The sequence below is a fragment of the Bos javanicus genome, chromosome 4 (assembly GCF_032452875.1).
Source record: "Bos javanicus breed banteng chromosome 4, ARS-OSU_banteng_1.0, whole genome shotgun sequence".
Lineage (NCBI taxonomy): Eukaryota > Metazoa > Chordata > Mammalia > Artiodactyla > Bovidae > Bos > Bos javanicus.
The window spans coordinates 98,208,052-98,229,164 of NC_083871.1; the positions used below are offsets into that span (position 1 = coordinate 98,208,052).

At 40.7% G+C, this 21,113-nt stretch overlaps 1 protein-coding gene across 3 annotated transcripts in view; it reads left to right on the top strand.

Annotated features, from left to right (window-relative positions):
• EXOC4 (exocyst complex component 4) overlaps positions 1-21,113 on the top strand; it is an 800,870-nt gene that overhangs the window by 676,439 nt on the left and 103,318 nt on the right. For all 3 annotated transcript variants that reach the window (XM_061414736.1, XM_061414737.1, XM_061414738.1), the window contains one exon: positions 3,704-3,882. In XM_061414736.1, coding sequence (XP_061270720.1) covers positions 3,704-3,882 — 179 coding nt within the window. The remainder of the gene's footprint in view (positions 1-3,703; positions 3,883-21,113) is intronic.

Consider the following 21,113-nt stretch of genomic DNA (forward strand, 5'->3'; position numbering starts at 1 on the left):
AGATCCCCAGATAAGAAGATTAGACTGCTACATAAATACATTTGTCTTGATTGTCACTTTCCACCCAGGGTTACACCTACATGCATAAAAATGGCTCCAAGCCTATTTTTTCAAAGCCAGTTTGCCTCCCTTGTTGCTTTTTAACCACCCAGCTCAGAGGCATTTTTTTGTGTGTTATATCTATCAAAGATGATTAAGGGACTGAGAGAGTTGATGTAGAAGGATGGATTGAGAAAACTAAATATTTACAGCTTGACTGAGTGACAGCCAAGGGGTAGATATTATGACTGTCTGCTGGGCTCAAATCATGGAGGAGATACTGTTTTGCCTTCCCCAGTAACTCGATTGTAGGGATATCTAAATTCAGGGAAAGTTTTCTGCAGATGACATCACTTATGCTAATTAGATAATTGTGTCAGTTGAAATTACATTTCACTGCTAGTAGCAGAAACTTGCAATAGCAGTGGCTTAGACAAATAAGGTTTCATTTTCTCTCCTATTATAACACGAAGCCCAGAAATGTATCATCTGGGGCTGCATGGCAGTTCAATGATGTCATTGGTGCCTCTGTGTCCTCCTGCCTTTGCTCTGTTATTCCCAGGGTGGTTTTCATACTCAAGGTCACCTGCTATTTGAAGAAGAGCTACTGCAGCTTCACTCTTCACGGCTGCACTCAGAAAGAGGGAGGCAAAAGAAATCCCTGCCATTAAGACTGCTTGGAAGAACTTTCTCAGAAGCCCATTTCCTGATCCCAATTTATGTCTCATTGACCGCCACATCCACAAGAGAGGCTGGGAAAGTGAGCAGGGTTTTGGTTTGGTTTGTTTTGATTTTACATTGGGGACGTTGCTTCCTGCAGTCAAGATCCTTTGACCGAGAAGGTGTGGCAGCCTGGCGGTCTAGTAGGCAGCTGGTGGTTTCTGTCACAGTGACTTACCTCTTCAAGATTCTGAGAAGTCTGGACTCTGAGACATGGCAACATTTGCTATGATGTTACAAGGTTCCATTTGTAAAACTAGCCCTTGCTATCTAATTTATTTACTTCTGATCACTCATCTATTTCAATTTATTCATCACAGCATACCCTGGGTTGACAGTAAATAAACCTGTGATCTCAACAGACTTAAGAATAATAATGACTACAGCTTATTAGCTTTCATCCAGTTCCATGCACTGTGTTATGCATTTAACTTTACCTGAATGATTTGCTTCAAAATATTCCAAGGGGGATGGAGAGTAGATCTGAATAAATGAAACAGTACTCACCATGTGAAAGTGAGAGTGTTAGTAACTCAGTCGTGTCCGACTCTTTGCAATCCTATGGACTGTAGCCTGCCAGGCTCCTCTGTCCATGGGATTCTCCAGCAAGAATACTAGAGTGGGCAGCCATTCCCTTCTCCAGGGGGTCTTCCCAACCCAGGAATCCAACTGGTGTCTCCTGCATTGCTGGCAGATACTTTACCATCAGAGCCACCAGGAACCACCATGGGTTGCTAGTAATTAAAGCTGAGCAATGGCTACAGGGGAGGTGATTATATATATGCTTTGCTCTACTTTGTAATAATGGAAAATTTCCCAGTGAAGATCTTTAAATCACTTCATCAGCTTCTTACATTATTTCGTATGAGGGCAGTACTATTAGCCCCAGCTAACAATGCTCAGGGCAGTTAAGCAGCATCACACAGCAAGTGAGTGGCAGTTTGAGGACTCAGACCCAGGTTTGCCTGACTTAGAAACCTGTGCTGTAACCCTTATTATTCAAAGAGAGTGTGTCTCCCAGGTAAGGAAACTGAAACTTATTAGAACTTCAGACTTCTGAGTCCCATCAAGACCTGTTACATGACCCTGATGTTTCTTTTGTGTGCCTACACAAAGTTCCCATGCTCTGTCCACAGCAGTGTTATTGCCTCCGTAGCCACTGCTTACCCAACTCAATCAACTGTGACTTTTCCTTAAAAAAATACAGCCCTCTTTTAGGGAGAGGACATAGGTACACCTGTGACTGATTCATGTTGATGTTTGGCAGAAACCAACACAATACTATAAAGCAATTACCCTTCAATTACAAATAAATTAATTTTAAAAAGTTACCCTCCTTTGAAACAAGAAGTCTTATCATGAGCCACTCTTTGGTAGCATTTAATAATGATTTAATAAGCATTTAATTCAGAGCAGTTACTTCTTTCAACGTTGAGTGTCCGCCTTTAGTGCTGGGCACTGCATGCCTGTATGTCAATTAAGCATGGTTCTGACCATATTGTCAGCTGCTAATAATCACTGCTTGCTTGAAACTTACTTTGGTTTGTTCTTAAGTAATACTCTTGCTTCTGTTCACTTAAGGTATTGTGAGTTTTAAACACTTTGGGGCTTATAGAAAACTCCAGGCACCTGTTCTTCTCACCATCTCTATTTACCTGTGTGTACCTTTTCCAAAAAGAAATTTTTTTCCATAACATTTTCAGTCATCTTGTATCATTTCAGCCATGTTTTTGAAAGAAAGAGAAATATGGGTTAGTTTTTATGTATCATGCAGCTGAAACACTTAACCGTGTGAGCCTCCATCCCTCTTTTTGTACAGTGGCCGATCACTTCCAATGTCATTCTTCTTTAACCTCGTGTAACTTGATTTTTCAACCCATCCCCTCCCCCCACAAGAAAACCACAGAAACATTTTGAAGACACTGGACTGTATAGGAAATGCGCTTGATTATATTTTCCAGCCAGTTAAAGGATCCCTCACTGATTTGTACTGGTTTCTCTATCCAAATAGTGAATGCCTTGATGTTTTATAGCTTCCTTGCCTCCAATCCTTTTTAGAACAAGGAGAAGATTCTTGAGAGTCCCTTGGAAAGCAAGGAGATCAAATTAGTCAATCCTAAAGGAAATCAACCCTGAATATTCATTGGAAGGACAGATGCTGAAGCTGAAACTCCATTACTTGGACCACCTGCTGCAAAGAGCCAACTCATTGGAAAAGACCCCGATGCTGGGAAAGATTGAAGGCAGGAGGACAAAGGGATGACAGAGGATGAGATGCTTGGATGGCATCACTGACTCAAGGGAGATGAGTTTGAGCGAGCTCTGGGAGGTGTTGAAGGACAGGGAAGCCTGGCGTGCTGCAGTCCATGGGGCTGCAAAGAGTCGGACACGACTGAGCGACTGAGCAACAAGCACAAAATGAATCAATGAATAAGGCCTGTCATCCATTTCAACTATAATCTACTTTCTTAAAGAGATTGGACCCTCTTTGCTTTTGAACAGCTTAAAACATTTTCTAGCTGCCAAGTTAATATGGCTGTTTCATATATTATAATCACCTTCAAACCATGTATATACTTAACACCCTAAGCTATTATTCAGCTTTCATAGCAGAAGAGGCAAGAGGAAAACCTACAAAAGGGCAGGTGTTGAAGCCATCCTCAAGGACTGTCACTGTATAATCAGGCCCACCCTGGTTGGAGTACAAGCATCAGGGTCTTCGTTCTTCCAATAACTCTTTCTCTTACAACAGGAGAAAGTATATGCATATGATAATGCCAGTATATGTATATTATGATGTTCTGACAAAACAGAATGTAGGAAAAACAGCATGCTATAAGATAGTGATGATAACAACCATCTTTGCTAGACAAGCATTAGAAAGTCTTGCCCCCTCTGTCTTTTCCAGACTGTAAGTAAAATGTGCTTCTGATTTGTTGTGCAGGGCAGCATTTGGCAAGGAGTCGGAAGTTCTTATTGGGAACCTGGGTGATAAATTAATCCCTCCACAAGACATCCTCTGTGACGTCAGCGACCTCAAAGCCTTGGCCAACATGCACGAGAGCTTGGAATGGTTAGCAGGCCGAACAAAGTCAGCTTTCTCCAGTCTTTCTACGTCCCAGAGTAAGTATTGGTGGGGTGGATCTTGTGGGGACAGCTGAGAAACTAGGCTGAGTACATTCATTTGAAATGAGAGAGTGTCTACACGTCTCTGTATGGGCACATGTCCAAACTGTCAGAAGATCCGTGCAAGGATTCTTCTTGTGCTGAGCCTCTGGTACTTTGTGGTTCTGTGAAATGAAGAAATCTTGACTTCTGTGTGTTGGGGCATGGGAAGTCAAAAAAGGTCCATGTTAGCATAGCTTGACATTAAACCTTAGAAACCCAGAATCATGTAAGATAGAAACACCATGTCTCAAGAACAGAAAGCAGTATATTTTGTCCTCCTTATGATTTCTCAAGGGTAGAAACTATGTCTTGGAGCTCAAAGTTGTGTATTTGGTTGATGTTTTCATTTTAATTGATAGAAAAAAAAATGAAAAGTATCTAAAAAGACAATTATATTGATAGAAATGCTTAAGGTGCTAGAAAACAATGAGAAAAACAGTTATTCTAGATAAGAGATGGCTAAAAGATAACCTCATTATACATTTCAGGGGAATTAAGGCATAGGGTCTGAAGTGAAAATAGGAAACCTGTTTTTCTATCAAGGAGCAATGATCAGTTATTTCAAAATAATTTCGAAACTTTGGGACACAAAATTTATTCATTAAGTATAACATAAATACTTTTTAAAAGCATTAGTTAAGAAGTGTTAAACAGTTAAAATAAAGGCAAAGAAAAAACGATAATGCAGAAGGAATAAAGGAGATGGCAGATTTGAACGCATGAATGGAGGGACAAAAAACAGGATAGAAAATAGCAAAATAACAGCAAGAACATGAAAGAAACTAAATCAGCTCTGAAGTTAATATTAGACTGAACTGTTAGAAGATTATTAAAGGAAAAGCTTATATTATTTGGACTGTGAACTTCAAAGACAGTTATTTTTTATCACTGTCTCTTGAAAAGTTATTATTACTTGATGAACCATGATTTCCAGACCCAAGAGGGAGAAGATGTGGATGAAATAAACTAGAGTAAATTATTTCCTGAAACACGAGTCTCACGGGCACAGTCTAGGAGACTTTTGAATGCTCACTACTTATGATCTCCCGCAGGTTGTGTAGCTGTCCTGGGGGTCAGCAGGGGGTGAGAAAGAAGGATGGAAGGGAGGGGGCTTTTGATGTTAGGTATTCTGCTTTAGAAATCTCTTTAAAATACTGCTCTTTGATAATATTTTTATTTTTATACTTTTATTATAGAAAATATTGCTTTTAGCTGATAATAAAATTGTACGTGTTTACTCTTAGAAATATATTCATCTACTATGTATAACTTGGGTGCAGTATTAGTCTGAGCAGACTCTGCCTAAGTGGATACCCTTGAGAGGCTTTCAACTTTATGATCCCTTCAGATCACGGAACCTGTCATGAGTAGAAGTTGAAATTAGCCATTTTATCTCCCAGACTCACCTCACTCCACCACCACCAACAACAAAAAAACCAGGGAGGAGCTGACTTTCCCTTTTGTTCCTTGCAAAATAAACAGCTCTGAAGAGGAACCCAATGCTTCCCGTCCCAGTTTCCTTTGACTCTTGAAACGTAGGGCTGCTTGGGCTGGTGTGTTAGTGATGACTGGAAGGAGTCCTCTCGTTTGGTGGGTCATCCAAGTCTAATATTTAATAATGCAGTCTCTTACTTTGGCAGCACAGCAGTCCAGATTTCTATTCTAAAAGGGTTCCACAAGGCAAAATAGGTTCCACACAGCCTCTACAGCAAGCCACTGAGTGATCCACACGGGCTAACCTGGCTTCAACTATTCTCAAGAAGGGAAAGACATGCTCTCAGAGTTATGCTCAACTCTGTAATTGCACCATTTCGCTGTTGTGTTCATGTCACTAAGAGTCCCTGGTACAGTTGATGTCTAATTCATGCCTTCTATCATCTCTGGTTTTCTGACAAAGATCTCTCGTACCACGCCCGTTAATACCTCTCGTATGCTCAATTCCATTTTATAATATAAGTTGTACCCTCTCGGTTCCTTTCAGGGTGATTATTCCACCCAGTGAGTGATTTAAGTGACTGTCAGCATTTTGACGATCAGCGCAAAACCCGAGTGAACTGTAATCACTAGTTATGTTGTCTTTGTTAAAACAAAGCATCAAGCAAGCGTGGTTTGTTCTGTTAGCAACATGCCTCGCTCACCCACACTCGTCTAGTCTTCGAATTCCCAGCAGAGATGCCCATTGCTGTTTATAATTTGAACAAAGCAGGGGATTCTCTGATAATGGGTTACTTTGATTGTTCCATGTCAGTGTGACTTTAGAAGGGGAATCAGGAACAGCTCTTTATATTCTTTTGAAAAGTGAACCACATGATTACCTCAACAAAAGTATTGCCAAGTCTGGAGACTCGATAGCATGAGGAAAATGCCAGCCCTTTGTCTAGCATTCCCAGAGACTCAGGTGGGGGAAAGTCAAGAAAAGAAGTATAGAAGTTTATTTTTTGTCCACATCTGTTCAACTATTTTGGATGATAATACTGTGCCTTATTATAATTAAGGTACATGGAGAAAGTTTGCAGAAAATTATTTTCATAGTAAAAAACAATCTCTTTAGATACTATAACAGGATTCTCCTCCTGTTCAATATAAAGACATGAAATATTTCAAGTAGAGGAGAATGGCAGAGCATGGCTGGCCATGTGCCCAGAAAATAAGAGTTGACCCTTTTTTCAAAGACGGTTTTTCCGTCTCTTCTACTATTTTGTTTTCCTTACACTTAGGAGAGTCTCCTTACCTCATGTAGATCTTAACTGCACCAAAGACACTGCTCCTTTTTCATCCCTCCACAGTCCTTTCTTCCTGCTCCATTTCTCCCAGTACTCTCCTGCTCAGTCTTCCTTCAACATATTCTACTTAAAATTCTTTGTGTTGAGTGCTCAGTTACTTCAGTCGTGTCTGACTTTTTGTGACCCCATGGACCGTAGCCCACCAGGCTCCTCTGTCCGTGGGATTTCCCAGGCAAGAAGACTGGAGTGGATTGCCATTCCCTCCTCCAGGGCATCTTCCCGACCCAGGGATCAAACCCATGTTTCCTGCATCTTCTGCATTGCAGGCAGATTCTTTTCTACTGAGCCACCTGGGAAGCCTGGTGACAGTCACAGCCCAATTAAAGGACCAAAAAAATTCTTTGATTTATAAAACCAGTAAATCAAAGGCTTCAGATGTGGCTGAACGCAGAGGTTCACAAGATAACAGGACATAACAGACCTGTTTACACGCCTGCACCCTCTCTCTCCCCCATTCTGTATTTTTGCTGTATTCCTTTATTTCATCTCAGGGAAGACCTTTTCATATAGTAACATTCTTGGCCACCAGCAGCCCCAAGATTATTTGATCCCAGACAGAAAGAGCATTTTTACTAAGAGCTCATGAAGCCGTCCTAAAGACGACTTGGATTGACCTAACTTGGCCTCCGCTCGTGGGTCTCAGTCTCTCCTTGTATACGCCTTGGTTTCTAACTCTCTATCCCCCTACCCACGGCTCAGTCTCCCACTCCCACTCCTAGAATCTCTGTGTTCAGGATCTGTTTTGAACAAATATGCTTCCAGTGCAAGGAAGTTGAGCAGGACCATATTTAGTGTTGGACATTCAGGATCTAGATTTATAGGTACCTCCCGTCATTGATCAGAGTTTCAACTTTGTAGTCAAGGCACAGACTATCTGTCCTCTGTAATAGCTGCTGTTTGTAAGAATACTAAATAAAAAGTCTGAAATTAACTTTAAGAAAATTCTCAGCAAAATGTGACCTACATAGAAATTGTTAAAGTGCATTCAATTGAAACACTAATGATTTTCTTTTGTATTTTATCCCTGTGTTTTAAGGAGGTGTTGCTTTTAAAAATAGAGTACAGAGAACTTGAAGGGGGCTCCAGGGCTTATTTGCACTGCCTTGCTTCCTCAGGGGTCCCTTCTTCCTTTCTTGGATTCTGCAAAAATCTCCAGGATTAGAGAATCTACAACTTCTTGATTATATATTCTGCTCTTTAAGTAACCTTACCATTGAGGAGGTCATCTAGTTTTTATTAACCTCCCTTTGCTTCAGTCTAAACCTCTTTCTTCTGTCCTATGCCTCAGAAATTAAATGTTGAATATTTTTTCTATAAAATAATGTGCCTGAAAACATTTCCCTGGCCTCTACCTGCCCATCCCTGGATGTTAAAGACTTTTGGCCTGAGGCTGCCAGTGTCTCAGTCCAGAACAACCAAGCTGGACTCAGGCTCTTGGCAGCATTAGGAGCCCAGATCAGCCTCTCAGATGGTGGTTTAATTGTTAGCCTTTCTGAATTCGGCTGATATTGAAAGTTCGTTCAACCCCAGGTTTATCTTGCTCTGGCTCCCTCAACTTCCATTACTGTGGTTCTTGTTATGCCCACGTACATGGATAATAAAAAGTCATACCATAATCTTTTTTTTTTTTTTTTTTGAGAAACCACAGGGTCAAATAAATCTCATAACTTTGTTTCCCAGAATTGGCTCATGAATTACAGTACTAGCTATGAGTTATACTGTTTTTTTCAATTGCATTAAGAAATGTGTAGCATCAGATACACCATCTTAACCGGTTTTAAGTGTACAGGTCAGTAGAGTTGTGTTCACAGTGTGTTTATTACTTCGCATCAGGTTTCTGAAACTTTTCCGCCTCACAGAACTGAAACCCTATACCCCTCAACACCCGATTTCCCCCTCTCCCCCAGCCCCTGATGTAACCACTGTCTACTTTCTATTTCTATGAGTTTGACTACTATTTTTCAAATTTTTTTTATTCAACTTTTTTTTTTTTTTTTTTTTTGCAACCACGTGACATGTAGGATCTTAGTTCACCAACCAGGGATCAAACCCACACCCCCTGCAGTGGAAGCCCAGAGTCTTAACCACCAGACCACCAGGAAAGTCCCAAGGTTGACTACTTTAGATGCCCCCATATAAGTGGAGGGGGTTTCCCTGGTGGCGCAGTGGTTAAGAACCCACCTGCCAATGCAGGAGATGAATGTTCAACCCCTGGGTCGGGAAGATCCCCTGGAGAAGGAAATGGCAATCCACTCCACTGTTAGTATTCTTGCCTGGGAAGTCCCATGGACAGAGAAGCCTGGTGGGCTACAGTCCATGGAGTTGCAAAAGAGTGTGACATGACTTAGTGACTATAAACAATAACAATATAAATGGAATTATACAGTATTTGTATTTTTGTGACTGTCTCATTTCACAGTGTCCTCAAAGTGTATCTGTATTATAGCAAATGACCGAATTCCCTTTTTTTTTTTAATGGCTGAATAATATTCTGTTTTATAGATATACTGCATTTTCTTTATCCAGACATCTCTCAGTGGGTATTTATATTTCATCCATCTCTTGGTTATTGTGACTATTCCCACAGTGACACAGAAGGGTGCCAATAATACTTCTTTCTTAGAATGTGCCGGGAGAAATATCAATAACCTTAGATATGCAGGTGACACCACCCTTATGGCAGAAAGTGAAGAGGAACTCAAAAGCCTCTTGATGAAAGTGAAAGTGGAGAGTGAAAAAGCTGTCTTAAAGCTCAACATTCAGAAAATGAAGATCATGGCATCCGGTCCCATCGTTTCATGGGAATTAGATGGGGAAACAGTGGAAACAGTGTCAGACTTTATTTTTCTGGGCTCCAAAATCACTGCAGATGGTGACTGCAGCCATGAAATTAAAAGACGCTTACTCCTTGGAAGGAAAGTTAGGACCAACCTAGATAGCATATTCAAAAGCAGAGACGTTATTTTGCCAACAAAAGTTCGTCTAGTCAAGGCTATGGTTTTTCCTGTGGTCATGTGTGGATGTGAGAGTTGGACTGTGAAGAAAGCTGAGCGCCAAAGAATTGATGCTTTTGAACTGTGGTGTTGGAGAAGACTCTTGAGAGTCCCTTGGACTGCAAGGAGATCCAACCAGTCCATTCTGAAGGAGATCAGCCCTGGGATTTCTTTGGAAGGAATGATGCTAAAGCTGAAGCTCCAGTACTTTGGCCACCTCATGCGAAGAGTTGACTCATTGGAAAAGACCCTGATGCTGAGAGGGATTGGGGGCAGGAGGAGAAGGGGACGACAGAGGATGAGATGGCTGGATGTCATCACTGACTCTATGGACGTGAGTCTGAGTGAACTCCGGGAGTTGGTGATGGACAGGGAGGCCTGGCGTGCTGCAATTCATGGGGTCGCAAGGAGTTGGACACGACTGAGCGACTGATCTGATCTGATCTGATAGAAATCATCTGGTCTAACTCAGATGTTTTGCACATAAGGAAATTAAGGTTTCAAAATGATCACTCTGCACATCTCTACCTGAACTCCAATGGAAACAAGTCCTCAAATTGCCAGTTTAACTTTCTTCCACATCATTGTCTTGACCATGACCGAGATTAAGTACTAGAAGTGATAGCACTTCATACCATATTCCTCCTAAACCACCAGGAAGGTCACCTTTTTTTTTGTTTAATGAAAGCAATTAAATGCCTACAGTTAACTTGTCATCATTTCTGATCATCATTGTCTTTTATGTAACCAGACTTCCTGTGCTTTAAATATGTTGGATATTGCACATACCACTTTCTGAATTTTATCTTAGTTATAATAAAATAGTTTTTCTCCCTCTTTTTAATTGTTCTACAAGTATTTTCTAAGTTAGAAACGCCACCTGTCTTGTTATTATATTCAGTTCAGTTCAGTTGCTCAATCATGTCCGACTCTTTGTGACCCCATGGGCTGCAGCATGCGAGGCTTCCTTGTCCATCACCAACTTCCAGAGTTTGCTCAAACTCATGTCCAAGTCAGTGATGTCATCCAAGCATCTCATCCTCTGTCATCCTCTTCTCCTCCTGCCTTCAGTCTTTCCCAGCATCAGGGTCTTTTCCAATGAGTTGGTTCTTCTAATCAGGTGACCAAAGTATTGGAGTTTCAGCTTCAGTATCAATCCTTCCAATGAACACGCAGGACTGATCTCCTTTAGGATGGACTGGTTGGATCTCCTTGCAGTCCAAGGGACTCTCAAGAGTCTTCTCCAACACAACAGTTCAAAAGCGTCAATTCTTTGGTGCTCAGCTTTCTTTATAGTCCATCTCTCACATCCATACTTGACTACTGGAAAAACCATAGCATTGACTAGACAGACCTTTGTCAGCAAAGTAATGTCTCTACTTTTTATTATGCTATCTAGGTTGGTCATAGCTTTTCTTCCAAGGAGCAAGCATCTTTTGATTTCATGGCTGCAGTCACCATCTGCACTGACTTTGGAGCCCAAGAAAATAAAGTCTGTCACTGTTTCCATTGTTTCTCCTTCTATTTGCCATGAAGTGATGAGACCAGATGCCTTGATCTTAGTTTTTTGAAAGTTGAGTTTTAAGTCAGCTTTTTACTTTCCTCTTCCTTTCATCAAGAGGCTTTTTAGTTCCTCTTCACTTTCTGCCATAAGGGTGGTGTCATCTACATATCTGAGGTTATTGATATTTCTCCCGGCAATCTTGATTCCAGTTCATGCTTCTTCCAGCCCAGCATTTCGCATGATGTACTCTGCATATGTTAAATAAGCAGGATGACAATATGCAGCCTTGACGTACTCCTTTCCCAATTTGGAACCAGTCCATTATTCCATGTCCAGTTGTAACTGTTGCTTCCTGACCTGCATATATATTTCTCAGGAGGCAGGTAAGATGGTCCCATCTTTTTAAGAATTTTCCATAGTTTGTTGTGGTCCACAAAGTCAAAGGCTTTAGCATAGTCCGTAAAGCAGAAGTAGATGTTTTTTCTGGAACTCTCTTGCTTTTTTGATGATCCAACGGATGTTATCAATTTGATCTCTGGTTCCTCTGCCTTTTCTAAATCCAGCTTGAACATCTGGAAGTTCTTGGTTCATGTACTGTTGAAGCCTGGCTTGGAGAATTTTGAGCATTGCTTTGCTAACGTGTGAGATGAGTGCAATTTTGCAGTAGTTTGAACATTCTTTGGCATTGCCTTTCTTTGGGATTGGAATGAACACTGACCTTTTCCGGTCCTGTGGCCACTGCTGAGTTTTCTAAATTTGCTGGTATGTTGAGTGCAACACTTTAACAGCATCATCTTTTAAGATTTGAAATAGTGTGTTACAGAATATATTCTAGCTACTGTACTTCCCTATACAGCAGCCACTAATCTTGTGTAGTTATTTATATTGAAATTAATTAGGATTAACTAAAATATATAATTCATTTGCTTCGGTATACTAGCCACATTTCAGATATTCAGTGAGTACTCTCGTGAACATGGCAGTTATACCACGTTTCCATCTTCACAGAAGGTTCTGTTAGTGTTACAGCTCATCACTTAGGTCACTGTTGATGAAGGTCTAAAATCCTGCCAGTCCATACAGCTGGCTTTACGAAACTTACTTGAAATGTCCTCTTAGTTATATCAAGACATCATAAATACTTCAATTGTCCAGTCTCCAAATCTCCTGCAGAGAAGTATGTTTTAGGCCCAGCATTTTCTAAAACTCTTCTGTTGATACTATAGGCAAGAGAGTTTGGTGACCAAATACACTTGAGAAACATTAAAGAACATTAAATATAGTTCCTGCATACAGTAAAACGGTTCAAACCTTAGTATGTTAACGAGGGACTTCCCTGGGTCCAGAAGTTAAGATGTCACCTTCCAGTGCAGAGAATGCAAGTTCGGTCCCTCGTCAGGGAGCTAAGATCCTACATACTCCATGGCCAAAAACCCAAAGCATAATATAGAAGCAATATTGTAACCGATTGAATAAAGACTTTTTTAAACGGTCTAAAAAAAATTCTTTTAAAAAATATGTTAATGGAGTAATTACGACAGGGCAGTGTTTCCCAGACTTCTTTATTGTTGGAATTCTCTCACCCCAGAGCATCTTACAGGACTTTACTGCTCTATTTATATAATTTGTTCAGAGTCTTTTTATTTCTCCCAACATAATCAGGCACAAGACAGGACATACGTTTCCCTGTTGCAGGCGTGCAATTTCATAATATTGGCAGATCTGCACAGTATCAGATGACTTCTGTGGCAATTTGGTTATTTTGTTATTTGATTTGATTATCTTTAGAAATGTTCAGGCCAACCAATATGAAATGACTATGGCTTCCTTTTTGCTTGTTTCAAACCTGACTGCTCTCTAATCATTACACGTCTCTCATGATTCCCAAGAGATTTCAGCTGCTAATGTATTGTGTTGGCCAAAAAGTTCATTAGAATTTTTCCATAAGGTGCTATAGAAAATCCCAAAGGAACTTTTTGGCCAGCCCAGTGATTGCACACTTCAATTCACTGATGAATGCTAATATATCCATTGTGGACTTCAGAGATTTATTTTTAAGAGAAATTCTAATTTAGAATACTTTTAGATTATACTTGCAAAGACAGTGCAGATTTCCTGTGTATCTCATACCCAGTTTTCCTAATTGTTAACATCTTAAATTTGTCACAACTGATAAACCAATATTAATCCATTATCATTCATTAAGGTCTATAGTCATATTACCTTGTTTTTTATCTAAAGGCCTTTTTCTGTTCCAGGATCTCATCTAGGGTATCATAATACATATAATCATAATCTCTTTAGACTGTGACATTTTCCTAGTCTTTTCTTGATTTTGATGATCTTGACAGTTTAGAGGAATACTGGTCAGATTTTTTTGCAGAATGTCCTTCAATACGGATTTGTCTAATCTCTTTTCATGATTACATTGGGCTTGTAGGTTTGGGAAGGAAAAGCACAAAGATAAAACCATTCTCATCACATCTATCAAGGCAAACTTCTATCAGTGTGACTTATCGCTGGTGATGTTCTAGGATTGATTTTTATGCCTCCAATTCATATGGTCCCCTCTAGACTGCTCCTTCTGAATTCTAGATTGACTTTCCACTTTCCCACCACAAATTGCTTTTGTCTATCTTTCTAGTGATGAATTTTTTTTTTAACATGATGAATGCATCTATTATAAGCCCAGTGTTTGGACAAGTTGAATAGCTTGCTTAAAAAAATAGTTGTCCACCTTAAACAGTTATGCAGTTGATAGATTATAATCTTGTGGATCTGAAAACCTTTATACAGAAGATGTTTTTTCTTCCTCTGAGCCACTCAGTTAGGGTCTGTAACTACTTCTTAGTTGCCGTGTGTACTAAACAATCTGTAGTAAATGTGTACAATCATATTAATTTCGGACAAGGCCATGCTGAGATTAAACTGCTCTCTGAATTTTTCTTCACCAAAAATAGTTTTATTTTAGCTCATTTACATTAGGTCCTTCTAATATGCATTGTTGACTCAAAACTCATTTGTAAGTGAAAGTTATTTCCTGAAAAATATCCTTTTAGAGTAGCAGTTCTCAAAGTTAGCTGCATGTCAATTATAATCAGTTGGGGAGTTTTAAAAAATACTCATCAACACAACATTATAAAGCAATTAGTCTCCAATTAAAAAAGAAATTTAAAAGGTTGTCAAAATGCAACATCGCCTCTTCCCCCAAAAAAATACTGATGCTGGGCCCTGCTCCAGATTTTCATTTAATTTGTGCCAAAATGTGGCCTGGGGATCCTTAAAACATTCAAATCAGGGGTTGAGAACCACTATTGTAAGGGATTGGTTCTCAACCTTGACTTATATTAAGATGACTTATAGAGTTTCCAGTCACATTCTCTGGGGGACATGCTCAGAGTACCAAGCTTTTAACAATCATCTCAGGCAATTTTGGCTTCCCTGGTGGCTCAGATGGTAAAACAATCTGCCTGCAATGCAGGAGACCCAGGTTCAATCCCTGGGTTGGAAAGATCCCCTGGAGAAGGAAATGGCAACCCACTCCAATATGCTTGCCTGGAGAATCCCATAGACAGAGGAGTCTGGCGGGCTACAGTCCATGGGGGTCACAAAAATTTGGACATGACTGAGTGCTGAAGAATTGATGCTTTTGAACTGTGGTGTTGGAGAAAACTCTTGAGAGTCCCTTGGACTGCGAGAGATCCAACCAGTCCATCCTAAAGGAGATCAGTCCTGAGTGTTCATTGGAAGGACTGATGTTGAAGCCAAAACTCCAGTACTTTGGCCACCTGATGCAAAGAGCTGACTCATTTGAAAAGACCCTGATGCTGGGAAAGATTGAAGGCAGGAGGAGAAGGGGACGACAGAGGATGAGATGGTTGGATGGCATCACCGACTCAATGGACATGAGTTTGAGTAGACTCTGGGAGTTGGTGGTGGACAGGAAGGCCTGGCGTGCTGCAGTCAAGGATATGACTGAGTGACTGAACTGAACTGAGCAGCTAATACACTGAGGCAATTTCAACAAATAGCCAAGGTGGAGAGCCACTGATTTTTGATCTGAAATTCCTCCAAAATGTCTTCTTGGAGTAGCTCTTCTTTTTGGGAAATACTCTATAGTTATTTTGCCAGGTCTGGTCTCAAAAGTTTGGGGTTAGCACGACTTCCCTTTTTACAGACAAGAACACCAGGCTCAGTGTGGCACAGAAGCAGGACAGCCGCCCACTTCTGCTCAGCCGTCCCTAGTCACCCCAGCTGTTTCCCCACACCTGATTAAAGATAGAAATCTTCCTCTTCCCTTCTTCAAATCAGTTAAATGAGAAGGGCACAGGAATCAGTGCCTCTCTTAACACAAAAGGCTGTGATTGCCAAACCAATTGAATGAATGTGGAAGTGTTTACAAGTGAATTATATCGTTGCAAATGAAGATGGACAAGGTCCAAGTGTCTATACACCCCCATCCCTCAAACACATGGTTTTGTGGCAAACCAGGGGGTCTTTGTGCACTGCTATGATTTAACATTTTCTAGGAGATGGAATAGGAATTGAATATGAATAGAGCTTGCTGTCATGGGCTTTTTCGGCCTTAATGGCAAACAAAAGATAAAATCCAGGCTCCCCCTCCCCTTGCTGTTTGGTTTTCTGCCTTGACACAAATGAGAATAAAAACGTCCCTAGCCAAGATCTCATGGGACATTGTCCTGGTTCAGCTTCGCTTCTGTCAAATCATTAAGCCAGAGTTTTCCTGTCATGATTTCATCTGATTATTTTTAATTAAAACTCCGTGCATGGTAATTTCTCTCCTGCTCCGGTATTTACAAGTTTCAAATATTTGTAGACTGTTATCAGACCAGCTCCTCCTCAGCAGTTGCTTAGCCTAACTCTACACATTTAGTTTCTCAAATCGTCTTTTTGAGGTTGGGCTTTCTCCGCCATAATCATTTTTTGGTCTCATTAGCTGTCGTTTTCTTCAGCCAGCTCTCATTCTGTGGTTTCATCATTCCTCTTCCTCTTTTGGTGACAACTTCCAAATTCATTGTCATTGGCTGGGTTCACGAGTATACTGTTTACTGGGAAAATTGCACTAACCCCGGAAGTATACCTCGTTCAGGAGTTTGCCACCTTCTGCCCAATTCAGGATTTGTTTTGATCTTATCTATTAATAATTGATACAACTTCTACTTTTGTGTGAGCCTTGAAATATTTGGAACTGTCCAAATATACTCCCAGTATACTTGGGACATGCCCAATATACTTGGTCTATGTTTTACCAGTTTCTAAACCAATCATATGTTTTGCAGGAATAGAAACGCTAAACAATCATTTTATGATGATTCAGCTTTGTTCATTTTCAGTCTTAATTGTACTCTATTGTTCCTTAAAAGTTGATTGAAATTTATTTTAATGAAGAAAGAATTGTGTGCAAAGTCCCTGTGCTGAGGGTGTTTACATCATGTTAGGAGTTTTCTGAGACCGTGTTGTTACAAACAATGGAGATGCTGGTAATTCTGTCACTTTATAAGGAAGAACATGCGGACCCTGCCAACTCCTTCTCCACAGTGGTGTACTCTGCACTGTTACTGATGATATCATCCAGGCTTCGGGCTGACCCATGGGGTTCCCATGTTCCTGTCTCCTTAGTGCATCTTAACTACTGATACGCAGGAGTTAAGTCCCCTTTTTAAATATGTCTACTCATTTTTTCCCTTTCTTCTCATTGAATACCCTCACATGGCTCCTAGATAGTGGTTGTTTGCTTCCCTCTTACTCTCTTTTAATTCACAGACTCTCTCCCTTAGTCTGCTGCTGCTGCTGCTAAGTCACTTCAGTCATGTCTGACTCTGTGCGACCCTATAGATGGCAGCCCACCAGGCTCCCCCATCCCTGGGATTCTCCAGGCAAGAACACTGGAGTGGGTTGCCATTTCCTTTTCCAGTGCATGAAAGTGAAAAGTGAAAGTGAAGTCGCTCAGTCGTGTCCAACTCTTAGCAACCCCATGGACTGCAGCCTACCAGGCTCCTCTGTCCATGGGATTCTCCAGGCAAGAGTAGTGGAGTGGGTGCCAGTGCCTTCTCTGCCCTAGTCTAACAGGCGTGTATATAGTACATACTTGACTTTGAAGTCAAGCGCACCTGGGGACAAATGAGGCAAGTTATTGTATCACCAAAGGGAAATTATTTAGCCTTTCTGAACTAAATTGGTCTCCTTGTAAAGTAGATACGATGCTGGATCCTCACTGGGTTGGTGTAAGCACTACATGAGAGGATAAACTTGGAGTTCCTAGTATGTAACACTCCATGGGAACTCAGCACGGGCTTCTTGGGGTTACGGCTGTCAATCCTATCACTGGGGCACTCACTCATTGTACTGCCCCCCAAGTACAGGGTCTTCACTTTTTCCTACCCCTTCAGACTTCTCTGAATCTCAAGTTTTATGGGTACTTTTAAAACCGTGTTAACATCTGTCCTTTGTGTTCTCCGAAACTATGAAGAGAGGGTTCCAGTGCTATTGGAAACCATGTCAGAATCAACTACAGTTCCCTCCTGTCAGTTAGCTGGTCATCTGTAGAGTCCGCTGTCCCAGGCTGAGTACTGATTAGAAAACAGCCTCCTACCTCCCTCAGCAAGGAGGTGGTTATCGATTGTGAAACTACAGAGGGCTAGTGCTGTGAGCATTCCAAATAATTTTGGAGTTTGTTACATGGCTGTTTCTTTGAAAAGGCCGAAATTTGTATCCAAGAGGGAAATATTTGATGAAAATATGGTAATATCATGGATTGGCTTAAGTGTGGTGGCTGGGAGCTTCCAGCTGAATGATTGAATCTTCAACAAAACTCTAAAATGGAATCTGGAAGTAGAAATAGGAATGAAAATCTCTGGGGAAAAGGGAAGGCAAAAGAAAGTGGAAAGCAAGAAAGGGCTTTAAAATGACATGCTGAAATAGAACCAGACTGAGGAGAGCATGGAAATGTGAGATTACCCAGATTGACACCTTGAGTGGAAATGAGGAGCAGTGGCTACTTGGGCAGCAGGACTTGAATGAGAAATTGCAGGGGACTGATTTGGCTGCCAAACAGGGAAATAAAAAAAACCCTTCAAGTGAGTGAGAATCAAGTTAAAGATTGTACCTGAAGGCTCTGATGATGCTATTAAACCCAAGCTTTTATCTGGAAAAGCCCTCAGATCACTGAGTGCTTTAGAACGTGAGATAAGGTCCCTAACCAACACGAAGCCATGACTTCATGAACTCCTCGCTAGAAAGAGTATGTCTTTTCATTTCTTCACCCTTGAAACTCAGCGTGGGTATATGACAAATGCAGGGGACCAGGAACGACAAATCCTGATGGGGAAATGGAAAGAGGCTAAAGGGTTAGCTTGGATTGAATGGAAGAAATCTCCCTCACTTTGTAGGATTGGATTTAGAAAAACGTTCTACGTGTAAACTGGATCTGGCTTTTCAGACAGCTTGCTTATTAATCAGTAGTGCACAAAGGCCGTTTGCAATCTGCCGGCCCCCAGGAGAGGGGCGATACGTGCACACGTGTGTGCCTGTGATGGTCCCAGAGGACGCTGCAAGGACAGTAATGGCACTCAACGTGTAGATTGTTCATACTTTTTCAAGGGCCTTTATAATCATTAATTCTTAATCCTTTATCCCTGCCTCAAGCTGGAGTTAACAGCCTTTATTCTCTCCGTTTACAAAACATGAACATGAAACAGAAGTTTGGGCCCAAGGTCAGAGTGAGAAGTTAGGCCAAACCTGACTTTTCTCGGAGTGCAGACCACAGTGTTGGGAAAAACACCACCATTGCCTGTTGCTAGTGTGCCTCGGAGCACGAAACCAGCGCACTTCTGTTCCCCCTCGTGGTTAATGCTGTTCTTTAGCTGTCTCCCCAAATCACAGCAGTCAGATGAGTGCCCGGCCGTGTCCCTAAATGCATCTATGAATGGCACTGGATGTACTTTATTTATTTTGACCACACCATGTAGCATGTGGGATCTTAGCTCTCTGACCAGGGACTGAATCCATGTCCCTTGCATTTGGAAGCACAGAGTCTTAACCACTGGACAGCCAGGGAAGTCCCTGAATACACTTTAAAAGGAGTGGTCTTGACCTTCACCTGCTATAAAAAAACTAAAACTACCACGTCCCTGCCAGAGATCTATTTTGCAACCAGATTTTTCAGGCATGTATTTAGGGAAAGGTTCTCTGGAGAACTCCATGGACTGTATAGTACATGGGGTTGCAAGAGTCGGACATGACTGACGACTGTCACTTTTCTCTTTTACTTTATTATCCTAAATTTAATATTGTAATTTATATCCACTCATAAACTCTACAATAAAAACATAAAAGACCTCCCTCCTCCTTCATATGAGGTACAAGAACGTATCAAGTGTAGGTCTCCAAGGCACAGTGTTGTTTATGAAGAGCAGTTAATGTTGTGTACTAACATCTTTAAGGTCTGGTCCTTGAATCCTAGGTGGATTTGACTGGAGTTCTTAACTAACATAATCCAATTTTTATGAAAGGAAGAATATGGAGGACTTTTCTATAAGACTGATGAAAAACCTAAGTGTTTTTCTAGAAACCAAGAATATCTGATCTGATTCTTCAAGGAAACAAAAATCCTGTAAATGTCAGAAAGATGTTACACACTGGAAAACCCCTTTGGTCAAATTCATCTAAAGAAGGTGCTATTTGTAGGTGACTTTTCAGCAAGTCTGTCAAAAGCTTCCTGCTACAGATAAAAATTCAATAACCTTTCACTGGGGAAGTGCCACAATTATCACTCATTTAAAAGCAGTCCCTCTAATAGAGTATTTTATCATGCCGGACAGTCTCTGCATTGTTCATTATTTAGTGTTTGCTAAGCTGATGGCACTTCCACAGGACTTTTCTTATCTCTCCTTCTTCAGAATTGGATTTTATATTTCCGAACCAGTCAGATATGACAAGTCATTTTCTTCCCTCTTGTCTTTTAAGAAACTCAAAACTTGATTTCTTCTTTTTTTTCCCCCCCAACAATCACCACTTAAAGATTAAAGTTATGGGAAATGTCTGTATTAACTAGCATTGGGACACACAGTAGAAGGCTATTGCATTTTAATTGCAGTGGGGGGTTTCCTCTTTTCTTTGTGGTTCTTTTTATTTTCCAATATTTGTGTATTCTGTGGCTCTTTAGAGCCTCATTCTTCTAAAACACACAGTGCATGGCAAAGATGAGGTATTAGGAAATCTGATGTTGCTCGAAGACAAGGTATTATCAGAATTACTGTATTACTGAACCTCAGGAAAGGAGGTGATAAGCTGTGTAAGTGGGTCTCTGTATATAAAGATTGTCTTTATATGAGAAACTTACTGAAAGGAAAATGATAAAGTCATTAGCCTAACACCTGGGGGAGAATGCCAGTTCAAACAATATCTCTTTCTATGTATAGCTCATTATTGAGCATCTTAACATTTTAAATCTGAAAAACTTCAGTGGTTCCAAGTGAATGATTTTTTTTTTTAATGTGTTTTCTTTACCTAAGCTTTGGACCTGATCCACAGTACATACTCTTAGGTGTTTACATTTTATCCCAGGTTTTTATCTTGCCCACTTTCCTGAAATAGTTCTATTTTCAAATTAAGATCAGGCCTCTTCTCCTTATAATGGGAAATCTCTGGGAGATTTAGGCAAGGCGTCCTGAACAAAGGACCAGAATAAAGTGGACACATATGTTCTTACTTTATTGGAAACTCTTTTCTTGAGCCCACTGAGGACCTGTCCATTTCCTCCAAGGGTTTCTCTTATACAATTTTTAGGAAAATATAAAACTTCACTCAAGAAATGATGACAAGATTTTTGACCTTTTCTCCTACAGTCTTCAAATAGTGGTGTCAGAATACTGAGAAAGATTGTGT